General features: G+C 40.4%; 1 protein-coding gene across 1 annotated transcript in view; it reads right to left on the reverse strand.

The window, feature by feature from the left end:
• The window catches only part of LOC149470395 (fibrocystin-L-like), a 278,175-nt gene that overhangs the window by 227,064 nt on the left and 37,474 nt on the right, over window positions 1–13,637 (reverse strand). The window contains exon 15 of the mRNA XM_089664464.1: window positions 3,061–3,220. Within this exon, the coding sequence (XP_089520590.1) occupies window positions 3,061–3,220 (160 nt within the window). The remainder of the gene's footprint in view (window positions 1–3,060; window positions 3,221–13,637) is intronic.

A 13,637-nucleotide genomic window follows, 5' to 3' on the forward strand; every position in this document is an offset into this window, starting at 1 on the left:
AAACACACCAGTAAACGTGCAACATCTTGGTTCCAGACCAACAAGATTGACGTTATGGAGTGGCCAGCCCAATCCCCGGATCTTAATGCAATACAAAACTTGTGGGGTGACATCAAAAATGCAGTTTCTGAGGCAAAACAAAGAAATAGAGAAGAACTGTGGAATGTAATCCAATCATACTGGGCTGGAATACCTGTTCACAGGTGCCAGAAGTTGGTTGACTCCATGCAACACAGATGTACAGCAGTTCTCAGAAACATTGCTTATACAACTAAATATTAATTAAGTGATTCAAAGGAAAGCAAAATCTTCAATCATTTTTCAGTTTATATAGTGAATGTTTGAGTTTGTAAAGAAGAATACAAACACTGCTATTTTTTTGAAGTCTAATATTCACTTTTCTTCAATTTTTTTAGAGGAACAACACAAATTTGATATATTTTTCTACAGGTTTTGATTTGGAATAGAATGTGTAGTGTTCCCAATGCATTTGTGTGTATGGAAATAAAAGCTATTAGAAGGATTTTGAGCTTTATTCACTTTTTTCAACACACTGCTATTATTTTGAACACAACTGTATAAGGGAAAATAATTATTTGATCCCCTGCAGATTTATCATAGATCTATTTTAAATGACAGAGACAGAATATCAACCATAAATCCTGAAAAAACCACATGATACAAATGTTATAAATTGTGTTGCAGTTCAGCGAGTAAAATAAGTATTTGATCCCCAAGCAAAACATGACTTAGTACTTGGCGGAGAAACCCTTGCTGGCAAGCACAGAGGTAAGACGTTTCTTGTAGTTGGTTACCAGGTTTTCACACATCTCAGGAGGGATTTTGGTCCACTCTTCTTTACAGATCTTCTCTAAATCCTTAAGGTTTCTTGGATGTCGCTTGGCAACTCAAAGTTTCAGTTCCCTCCATAAATTTTCTATAGGATTAAAGTCTGGAGACTGGATAGGCCAGTCCATGACCATGATGTACTTCTTCTTGAGTCACTCCTTTGTTGCCTTGGCGGTATGTTTTGGGTCATTGTCATGCTGGAAGACCAATCCATGACCTATTTTCAGCATTCAGGGAAGAAGGTTCTCATCCAGGATTTTACAATACATGGCCCATCTATTGCGGGCACTGCAGGATTCAAACCATGGGGGAGTATTGTATTACCAATGTTTTGTTTGGTGTCTGTGATACCAACTGCCTTGAGATCATTCAGACGTTCCTCCCATGTAGTTCTGGGCTGATCCCCCATGATTTTCTAATGATCATCCTGACTCGAAATCCTGCAGCTCCAGACCAAGGGAGATTGATGGCTATTTTGTATTTCTTCCATTTGCGAATAATCTCTTCAATAGTTGTCTCCTTTTCACCAAGCTTCTTGCTGATGGTCTTGTACCCCATTCCAGCCTTGTGCAGGTCTACAATATTGTCCCTGATGTCCTTTGACAGCTCTTTGATCTTGTCAATGATGGTGAGGTTTGAATGGAATAAGAAACTGTGCAGACAGGTGTCTTTCATACACATAATGAGTTGTCGATAGGTGTACCTTCTTAACTCTAGGTTCACATCCGTGCGGGTGGTGCCGCTGCGGATCCGCATGAAAATCCATGCAGCCGCACCACCCGCACAGAGAACTGCGGACACGCGGGCGGGTGCCATTACTTCTAATGGCACGCCGCACGCACTGGGAAACACAACCATACTGGGAACCGAGGTTCCCATGCGGGCTGCATTTTCCAAAGAAGTGCAGGGATTTCTTCCCTGCGTGTCACGGGCACGGGAGTCCATTCAATTGAATGGGCTCTCGTGCCCGTGCAAAACGTGGCCCGCGTGAACCAGGGGTCAATTGACAAGACTAATCTGTGTACCATATGAGCATATAGCCAGCCTGTGGGAGCCAGAATTATTGTTGGTTGGTAGGAGATCAAATACTTATTTTACTCACTGAACTGCAACTCAACTTATAACATTTGTATATTGTGTTTTTCTGGATTTTTGTTATATTATAACTATAACGCAAACAGAGGATTTCCCAGCAACACTTACCTGCCAGCCTGCAAAACAACCGATTTTGACCCTGTCTAAAAGTTTGCATTAAAACCAGGTTTTGTTTGCACACATTTGCAAATACATGCTTAAGCCACAGTCCCACGTCAAGGGTCCTCTGTATACTGTGGACCTAACTCTAAAATTTCCAAAGTCTCTATAGTAGAAGCACATGTATCAATGATCAATGGATAGGTTAAGGGCAGGTGTGCCTGGAGGAGCCCATCCCTCCTTAAAGGTACAGGGATGCACATGATGCGCAACTATACCAAAATGACAGCAAATACATCCAGGGTATCCCTGCATTAAAATTAGCCAACTACACAAAAAATGGCAACAGTCGCAACCTATAACCAGCCTTCACAGAAAGGTACACATGGAAGGGCAATGCACATTGAGTTTTTTGTATATCATAAATATATATTCTGTCTCTATCATTTAAAATACACCAATAATAAAAAGTTACACACTCTCCATTTCTTTGTAAGTGAGCAAACTTACAAAATCTGCAGGCGAACTAAGAATCTAAGAACTGGTAAGCTGCAATATATTACATTTTGTCTTTGAGTTTAGATACACTTTAGGGCAGCCTTTCTCAACCAAGGTTGCAAGGAATGCTAGGGTTTCTACAGAGTTTGCTAGGGGTTCCTTGAGCGATGAGAAATTTTTGGCTCTTACAGAAGTTCCCACAGACACCAATGAACCTGTTAGCTATCTATGGAGGATTCTCTCCAATGACTACAAATGTAAGGAGCATTCTTCCCATGGACCACCATGCTAATGTACTATGAGCTGTAGATGTAATTATTAGTAGGGGTCCCTGAGACTAGAAAGTTATTTCAAAGATTCATCCCTGTTAAAAAGGTTGAGAGACTGCTTTACGAAAACTTGTCATAGCTTAAGCATAGGTGTTTCCACTGACAATTTCTCCTTCTGAAAATGCTAGTTGCCTGGCTGCTATGTAAAAAACATTTATAAAACACTGAAATGCCATTTCAGAAAAAGCACCTGCTGCTCCAGAACTGTATCAGCTTGAGACTGTATGTTCTGAACTTCATTCACTGCATCAGGAAGTTGATCATGGGTGTATGAGCTATTGCGTTGGTACAGACCCACATCAATGTTTGCAGACGCGTAGGAATTCTGGATGTAGACTTCCATGTAACACCTACAAACATACAAAACACAGACAGTTTGAGTCTATAAAGGTGAAACATCTGAGTCTCTGCTGCTCTATATGTTCTGTGCTCAGATGAAGATACTCAAGGGTAATCTAGATGTAAAAACAAGAAACTCTCATGCCAAGTTACTAGGTGTAATCTTAGACTCCCATCTCTCCTTTCACCCCAAATCCAATGACTGTCCAAATCTTGTAGACTTCACCTCCACAACATCTCCAAGATACGGCCGTTCCTAACCTCGGAAAACACTAAGCAACTTATTCCCTCCATTGTTATATCTTGCCTTGACTATTGTAACTCCCTCCTCATTGGCCTACCTAATCGCAGGCTATCCCCTCTTCAGTCTGTCATGAATTCTGCTGCCAGACTCATCCACCTCACTAACCGTTCCATATCTGCCATCTCTCTCTGCCAATCCCTCCACTGGCTTCCCATTGCACAACGAATAAAATTCAAAACAATAACATATAAAGCCATTTATAACTCTGCCCCAAATTACATCACAAATCTTGTCTCCAAATATCACCCAAACCATCCTCTCCACTCCCCGCACGACCTCCTGTTCTCTTGTCTCCTCCTCCTCTCATGCTCATCTCCAGGACTTCTCCAGAGCCTCCCCATCCTCTGGAGCTCTCTACCACAATCTATTCGACTATTGCTTACTTTGCCCACATTTAGGTGATCTCTGAAAACCTATCTCTTCAGGGAAGCCTATCCTGCCTTCAGCTAATAACGGAAACTTCTATTCCTCCTATTAGTTCATCCCCTGCAATTATTACCTTTTTGTACCACCTGCTCCTCCCTCTTAGATTGTAAGCTCCAAGGATCAGGGCCCTCCTAACCCTCTTGTATTGAACTGTATTGTTGCTGTATTGTCTCCCTTTATATTGTAAAGCGCTAAGAAAACTGTTGGAGCTATATAAATCCTGTATAATAATAATAAAAAGAAGAAACAGAGGCTAATTTTATTAATGTTGGGAGGGTGTATAGGACATATAACAGACACACCTCATCATAAAATCTTTGCAATGATTTTTATTACTGTTAAAAGAACAGATGTATACTCACAAACAACTTCAGACACATCAAACTCCACAATGAACATGAAACCGGCTGGTCTCCTAAACAAATCTCAATTGTGGGAAGACCCTCCAAAGAGGCTGATGCATTTCAAGGGGTGATCCCCTCTTCATCAGAGCCAATTTTGGATGTTACATAATTGGTCTTAATCACTTGCCCTCCGGAAGATTTACCCCCCTTAATGACCAGGCCATTTTTTGCTATTCAGCACTGCGCTTTTTCAGCTGGTAATTGCACGGCCATGCAATGCTGTACCCAAACAAAATTTAAGTCCTTTTTTTCACACAAATAGAGCTTTCTTTTGGTGGTATTTGATCACCACTAGGTTTTTTATTTTTTGTGATACAAATGAAAAATTAACTGAAAATTAAAAAAAAAACAATACGTATTTTCTACTTTTTGGTTATAAAAAATATCCAATAAACTTAAAGTTAGTCTTAATTTTAGGCCAAAATGTATTCTGTTACATGTCTTTAGTTAATAAAAAAAATCCCAGTACATGTATATTAATTTGTTTTTGTGAAAGTTGTAGCGTCTACAAACTATGGTGTGTATATATATATACAGTATATATATATATATATATATAAAATTGGAATTTAGGCAGCTTTTACTTTCTGACTGCCTATCACATTTCTTGAGATACTACAATGCCAGGGCAGTACAACTCCCCCCAAATGAACCCTTTTTGGAAAGTAGATACCCCAAGGAATTTTCTGAGAGGCTTTTTGAGTCCAAGGAAGATTTTATTTTTTGCCACAAACTTTTGGAATATATCTTCTTTTTTTTTTTTACACAAAGTTGTCACTTAAATGATATATTGCTTATGTATACCATGGGTATATGTGGAATTACACCCCAAAACACATTCTGCTACTTCTCCTGAGTATGGGAATACCATATGTGAGAGATGTTTTGGCAGCCTAGCTACATACAGGGCCCGAAAATCCAATGACCACCTCCAGGCTATCAAAAGGCATATTTTCTCATGTCACTTCCTCACTACCTATCACAGTTTGAGGCCCTAAAATACCAGGATTTAACAAACACCCTCCCAAATGACCCCTTTTTGGAAAGTAGACAATCCAAGGAATCCTCCTAGAGCAAAATGAAAACTCCTCCTACAAGATTTAATCAGTGCTTGGCTGAACACTGATAGAAGTCACAAAACTGCTCTAACCGCTAATGAGAAAAGGAATTTAGCAGTTTATATTTACTAAAATAATTGTACTTCCATATTCTGTGTACTGTGGGAGACCAGATATAGTGAATGCAGGGTCCTAGGTTTAGTAACACTTTAAAGGATAAGTTCATCTTTGGAACATGTTACATGTTCTACCCATTTTAGGGTGGAACATGTTACATGTTCCCATAGCCGCAGCCACTGCCCACCGCCCCCCCCCCCTTTGACAGATAATGTGGGGAGAAGTCTCCCCGTACTATCTGTCAAATTTGAAAACAGCATGACTGTGCGGGGCTCCACCCACACGTCCACATCATTTATTCACGGACTTTGTGAATGAATGAAGTGCAAGTCCCAACAAACTTAGCAGCTGTGGGCTTGTAGCTATCAATGAACTACCACAGCATTGTGGAGCAATGTGATAGTTCCTTGAAGCTTCCTGTGAGTATATCTGCTTGACCGTACATCTTGTGTGGCAAACAGATATTCTGACAGGTCTGCAGCAGACCATCATGGCATTAGCGATCAACTGATCCCTGGTGCAATGCTTTCCAGGATCCTGTAGGAAAAAAATATCAATGCACTTTTTTTTTTTACCTGCAAAAAAAAATCTGCATTTATTATTTATGTCTAAAAGGTGAACTTATCGTTTAACACAAGGCAAAGGACCAATGGCCCAAAAAAAGTGCATACATATGTGTATATGTGTGTGCGTATCCCTCAAAGCTTCACCTCTGCAGGGTCCCATGGACCCAACATCAAATTGTAAAATATATAACACATTATGCAAATTCCTTATATGATTGCTAAATAAAATGATTTTTTTCTATTCAATACCACATGAAATTAAAAGTAAATAAATAAATAAATTATATAAATACTACATACTAATATAGCCCTTAGTTTCTATGTATAATCAGAAAAAATAGCTAATTTTTGATTTTATAAAAACAGTACTATTTTGTATGTACACTTATATACATGGAGAGGAAATGATACATATTTCAGAAAGGTGTTCTATTTTTTTTATATTTTCATGTATACATATTGTTTTATTACTGTATTATTGTTTTAATTATTGTATTACAAGATACTTCTTATATCGTTGAATGGATATGAAACTGGTGCCCAATCATATACAAGAGAGGGATATGTTCCCAATAAGATTTATGAAATTTGAAACCAAAAAAGAAAGGATATAGCTGAAAACCAGGAACTGAATTCTAGAGGGTCACAAAGTACACTTGTGAGCAACGCCCTGGGTATTGCTAGATGGTTTATTTGCAAATGGTCACTGTAATAATTGCTCCATTTGTCCTTTGCTCAGAGGAAGATACTCAGGGGTAATCCAGATGTAAGACTGATAAAATATCAGGATAAAGAATTTCCCTCGGTACACCCTACACAAAGTTTCACTGTATAGTTTAGTCAGATTAAAAACTTTCAAAGAACCCATAGTTTTCTGGTACCCCGTAATGCATAGTATAGGTAAAATGTATCTCAAGAACCAAAAATGTAATATATTCTGCTTACCAGTTCTTAGATGTGTTGACTGTTTTCATTTTTTTTTAGCCTAAGCACATTTTCTTCAAGTACAGAACAATACCCATTGATCTTCTTAGCAATCTGGTGTCATTGTAACTTCCTGTGTACTGAAAGCTTCTCCAGTTATGTTCTGTGAACTACAAACCATTTCCCTCCTCATGTAATGGTGATGAAGAGGGGGGGGGGATGTGTTTGTAATCCAAATAAGCAGAGCAGCCTAGGGGACGATGTAGACAACACTGCTCCTCCATTAATACAATCCAGTACAGTAAAGGAGCATGGTTACCCTAGGACAGGAAGTGTGTTATTGGCAGAATCACCAAGTGAAGATAAAGGAAAAAAAGCCTGAAAAAAGGACCGGTAAGCTGCAATATATTACATTTTTGGGTTTGGAAGCGCTTTAACTACTTATTTACTACTTCTACTGGTGTCTAAGTGCAGTACCAGTTTAAGAGACCTAAAAGTTTAGGCATACTGCCATAAACGCTAGTACCACTCAGTGCACCATCCAGGCCCATGCAGACACAGCAGCTTTTGGCCTCTCATTGAGTTTTGTTTTAACTTCATATTGAATATATGAGTGTGTGTGTATGTGTATATATATATATATATATATATATATATGAGTATATGCAAATAAACATACATTCACAGAGCACATCCAAAATGTCACATCTGCAAATAACCGGAGTATAAGAGAAATTACAGTAAACAAATGTATACATTGATTTGTATCTACTGTGAATGTAGTCAGAATTTTGGAAAATAACAAATAGCATATTGCCATTCAACCCAAACTAAACCGTAAGTCTTTCAATAACTCAATCTTTGGAAATAAGGGTCATTGTTCTGCTAATCACAATAAACTGGAGGGCTTGTGCCTAAAAAAAAAGAAACCTCACTTATGTCCTGTCTGTATTTATTGTACCATGTTGTGGCCAAGTATAAAACACGGCTGTACACAAAGGATGGACTTTTGGTGCAGAATCTACTATGAAGATAAGGAAAGAGTCTGAAGTGTCCTCTAGAGTCCACCTCTAGCCTCATTGGTCAGCTTCTACAGAGGTAAGGTTTGGTTAATTCATTTTTTTCCACAATCCTTTATGCAGGGATTCAGAGGAAAGCCAGTGGAGGGCTATAATTTTGCTAGCTTAATATAGAAAAAGCTTCAAGAACTGTTTGGACACAGCAGAGATGTCTACGTCCATAAATAAACCCAATAAACATAATTTTGGGCTGCATACATTTGGGAAATCCAATGTGTCACCTATAAAGGATCGACCAAAAAGGTCTAACTTTATCACAGTACCACAACATATGAAAAAAGTCACCATTCTCTATCACATTTATGACAGAGAGGCAAGTCCCTCCTACGCATGTTAAATAAATGTTGTGGGGTATAATGCAAAGTCTGTGCAAACAGCGCAATTGGACAAGCTTATCCCTGGTGGAGATCACTGTGGAAGGGTAATTCCTGCCAGTTTTCCTCAGACATGCCAGGGATAAAGATTAGACCACACCTTGCCCACAACAGACCATCTTTTAATGTGTAAAAATTATGTAATCTAGGATTGTGCCAAAGGGGTTGGTTAGGAGAGAGCAAATGAGAGCTGTCAAAAAGTAAGGAAAGACACGGATTATATATCTGCAGGGAGGTTATAAATATGGCGGTGCCCATTGTAGTAGGGAGAACATGTCTGTATATAAGATTAGACAGGATCTCATATGAGGAAACCACAGCAGCCTTTGTTGCCTTGGCGGCATTATTCAGTTGTGGGAATAGCCACCAATGAATATAGACCAACTGATATGTTTCCCCATTGAGATCTGATGTGTTTTCAAAGTGTTCCTTTAATTTTTTTGAGCGGTGTACATTCTAATCTTCTAAGTGCCCCCCCCTGTAAAGTAAGAAGTTGTACTGCCTAAAAAGAAAGTCCAGCTGTCTCAGGGGACCGCAGAAAGGTGGATAGGATCGAAACAATATCCCGTAATACCTTTTTGGGAAGTTAGACAGGATGTATAAAAGATTTGGTAATAAAACCATCTTAACCTCCCTGGCGGTATGATTATTTCAGATTTTTGGTGCTGAAAGCGGTACCATTATTTTGCATGGAAATTTGGCGTTTTATATTGTAGGCCTGTAATTTTTAGGAATAACTCACTGAAATCTGTCCGAACAAGAGTCTAGTAAACATCCCGGGTAGGATAAAACTTGAAATATGAAATCATAAATTATAATTTAATAAATAATCATAAAAAATAATAATATAATAATAATAATAATAAATTGAATTCAATAATATAATCAAACCAAAAACACTGAAATTTGAAATATAGCGCCAAGTTCGCACATCACTGAGCAAAGTCGCAAAATCGTTTTCAGTGTCTGATGACAAATTTCCCCACAAATCATTATCACTCAATTCTGCAAGTGGTTCTAATTTACTATCGCTGTTCTCTGGCTGGTCTAAAACCGCTTTTGACCTAAAGGGACACTTTTTGGACGCCATGGACATTTCTCAGTTTCCAGGTAGAAAGAACAGTAAAAATACAGGCAGGGCACAGGACAAAGCACTAGGGACAAAATGTATGTGAAATGGTTTGGTACAGTAATGTTTTACTATGTGATTTTAGTGATTTTTGTGAATGTCACTTTTTGTCATTTTCAAATTTCCCGCCGTTCCATCCACCGTACGTCCCGACGCTTGCAGGGGACGGAACCCAGGTGACAGATGCCGGCATCCGCCGGATTACATTGCCGGGGACACTGCAGGAGGGACATTGCGGGAGCGCAGGACAAGGTAAGTGATCGAGGCATCATGGAGCAGCGCCGCATGGTATTCCCGAGTGTAGCTCGGGGTTACCGCTTGTGGTGCTGAAACTTTACCCCGAGCTACACTCGGGAATACCGCCAGGGAGGCTACAGAGGTTGAGGAGTCCCAGCAGCGCAAGGGGGAGTTTAACCACTTGCCAACCGCATTATAGCCGAATGACAGCTACAGCGCGGTTGACCAGTTCTGGGAGGGCATCATATGACGTCCTCCCAGAACCCATCACCGCGGCATGCATCCGGTGCTGTCAGTGATCGCTGTATCCTATGGACACAGATGATCACACAACTAGGTAAAAGGCCAATCACAGCGGTCTTTTACCATGTGATCAGATGAGTCCAATGACAAAGCAGATCACAATGTAAATAGAGTTGCCAGTTATCGACAACACTATCCTCTCCCCGTCACAGCGTGAGGAAAATACTGCCAATAACTGGAAACTATCACAGAGGACATACGCACTGAATCGGGGCCCTGATAATCAGTGCCCTGATCATCAGTGCCACCCGCCAGTGCCCATCAGTGCCACCCATCAGTGCCCAGCAATGTCGCCAGCAGTGCTGCCTAGCAGTTGCGCCCATCAATGACCAGCAGTGCCGCCAGTCAGTGCCCATTATTGCTGCATATCAGTGCAGCATCATCTGTGCCTCCTCATCAATTCCCACCAGTGCCGCCTCATCAGTGCAGCCTATCAATGCCCATCAGTACTGCCTATCAGTGCCGCCACATCAGTGCCCATCAGTACTTCCTATCAGTGCAGACTACTCAACGCAAATCAGTGAAATTTTATAATAGAAACAAAGAAAAACTTTTTTTGTCACATTTTTGGCTTTTTTTTGTATATAGTGCAAAACATAAAAACCCAGTGGTGATTACATACCACCAAAAGAAAGCTCTATTTGTGTGAAAAAAAAGATACAAATTTAATATGAGTACAGTGTTGCGTGACCGCACAATTGTCATTCAAAGTGTGACAGCACTGAAAGCTGAAAATTGGCCTGGGCATGAAGGGGGTAAAAGTGCCCGGTAGGCACTTGCCGACCGCAGATAGCCAAATGACGGCTTCACTGTGGCCGGCCAGATCTGGGCGCGCACCCAGCGATCTCCGTCATCGCTGTGTCCTATGGACACAGTTGATCACATGATGTGGTAAAAGGCCAATCCCAGCGGCCTGATGATCAGTGCCGTCATGTTCAGTGCTGCCCACCTGTGCCCAGCAGTGCCGCCCACACAAGTGCCCAGCAGTGCCACCCACCTGTGTCCATCACTGCCTAGCAGTGCCACCCATCTGTGCCCATCAGTGACTAGAAGTGCCACCCACCTGTGCCCATCAGTGCCTAGTAGTGGCACCCATCAGTGCCCAGAAGTGCTGCCAATCAGTGCCGTCAGTCAGTGCCACCCATCAGTGCTGCCCATCAGTGCCCATCAGTGCAGCATCATCAGTGCCAGCTCATCAGTGCCCATCAGTGCTGTCTATCCTTGCCACCTCATCAGTGCCACCCATCAGTGCTGCCTATCAGTGCAGCCTCATCAATGCACATCAGTGAAGGAGACAAATTTACCTGTTTGCAAAATTTTATAATAGAAACAAAGAAAAACATTTTTTTTTCAAAATTTTTGCTCTTTTTTTGTTCATAGCACAAAAAATAAAACACCCAGTGGCAATTAGATACCACCAAAAGAAAGCTCTATTTGTGTGAAAAAAATTATAAAAATTTCATATGGATACATGGTTGAATGACCGTGCAATTGTCATTTAAAGTGCAACAGTGCTGAAAGTTGAAAATTGGCCTAGGTACGAAGGGGGTATAAGTGCCCGGTAGGCAAGTTGTTTAAAATAGATCCTCTCTCACTTCCTTGTGTAATTCATAGCATACCTCAAATATTCCAAAAAAGAAGGGTTTAAATATGATCCAAAAGGATCACTCAAATGCTGGCCATACACTGATCAAAATTTGGCCAGTCTTGTTAAAGTAACAGTATATGGCCAGCTTTACTGGTTAGCTGTAGTATCCCAGGTGGATATTCACGGGCAGGTCAGGATGGCTTTGTGCCAGATAAGAGTAGATTAAGAACTACATTACCAGTGGGTGAAAGCTGAGCATATTTGTGAGAGAAAGAAAATGACGGACGGACCTATCCAGTGGATTATCTCACATAAAGGAAAAGTTCACCTTTTGAAAATAAATAAATGCAGAAACTGTGCATTTATTGTTTTGCATTGGAATTTGTAAAGCATTGCAACTGCAACTAGAAAAACTGGAGTGGCTGGAGTAACTGTGAAAAGGTTGGACTGGGCAGAGTAACTTTATGGAGTGGGCAGAGTAACTGTGTGGAGTGTTTGGAGTGAGTAAAGATAGTAAACATTACACTAACCAATTGATTGATCAAATTTAAAAAATTGCCCTTCAAATTTGAGGTGGCTAGAGTGGAGTTTCAATGAATGTCAAAGGGCGGCATGAGTTGCAAACAAATGGCCATATTGTGAAAACTATCAGGACTATGGCTTAGCCGTGGACATTTTTAGTGGGAGCAGGGTTAGCTGAACGTTTTGATATAAGATTTGTGTAGGTGGGCTTGAAAATGAGGGAGTGATGGCAGTTTAGAAATCATGTCCTGATTTTTCAGCTCACACTCTAGCTTTTGTCAGCTCAAACTCTAGTTTTGAACATTCCGCCATTCATTCCTATGGGACCAATTTCACCACAAAAACGCCGATATTCTGTGAACCATTCAGCGAAACATTCCACAAAGTAATAGCACACCAATCGGGAACAATCCACACATTTCAGTATATTACTGTCTATGTAGTGTAAAAACTGTGGGAGGAGTTAGGGTGGTAAATTTGGCTATAATAATAAGAATACATATGTGCTATAACAGTAAGTGGTCTTGCCATGCAAGAACACTTAATAAGTGGACCTTGGATGCTCTAACGCCAACATCCTTAAACTAGGTAAAATGTACCAATATTTGACCTTTTCAGCAGGAACCAGACAAATTTTAGTACGTGTGCATTGCTGACTGTTCAACAGAAGTCGGTCTAATGACGCTTCTGGCAAACAGTCCTGCTGAAAAACCAGCATTCGACCAGCGCTTGCAGCCAATGGTTGCAGCGCTGATCAATGTATTCTGATGGTGGGAGGGGGGATTGCCCGCTTGGTACGGATGTTCAGTTAGATTTTGTGATCCTAGTTGGATTTACTTTTTTCTTTATTTATAGTCTTTGCCCTATCACTTGAACATCTGATATATTGGGATCCTTCCAACAGTGGTTTGCCACCATATAATATATTTCTTCGTGTGCATTGAAACTGACTTTTAGCCCTATAGAATCATTGGTTCATTTGGATCATATATACAGAGCATGAAGGTGTGGTAGCCCTTGGGCTTGAGCATCTCGGTGCCCCCTTTACCTCTCTGGGGCTTTTGCTATCTGGGGCCTCCGTTTTCCTCCCCTGGTTCTGCACCTCACAGTGCTACTTTACATCTGGCTTTACAGAGTCTTATTTTTGCCTTTGTGAGTGTGTAACATTATGTTCTCATTTATTCAGTATTGTTTTAGATTAGATGTATGTTACATCACTACATACCATTTAAATATACATTTTCTATTATTAGCACCTTGATGTCTCCTGAAAAAGTTTTTTACATGAACCATCTTGAGATGTGCCCCCCCCCACCCTCCGTCAACACAACATTTTACTAATTATTTTGAGATTATACTTCTCTTTCCTTCCTTACATGAAGCATGATATGCTATGT

Source organism: Staurois parvus, unplaced genomic scaffold, assembly GCF_062004578.1.
Source record: "Staurois parvus isolate SC_StPar_1 unplaced genomic scaffold, SC_StPar_1.0 ptg000047l, whole genome shotgun sequence".
Taxonomy (NCBI): domain Eukaryota; kingdom Metazoa; phylum Chordata; class Amphibia; order Anura; family Ranidae; genus Staurois; species Staurois parvus.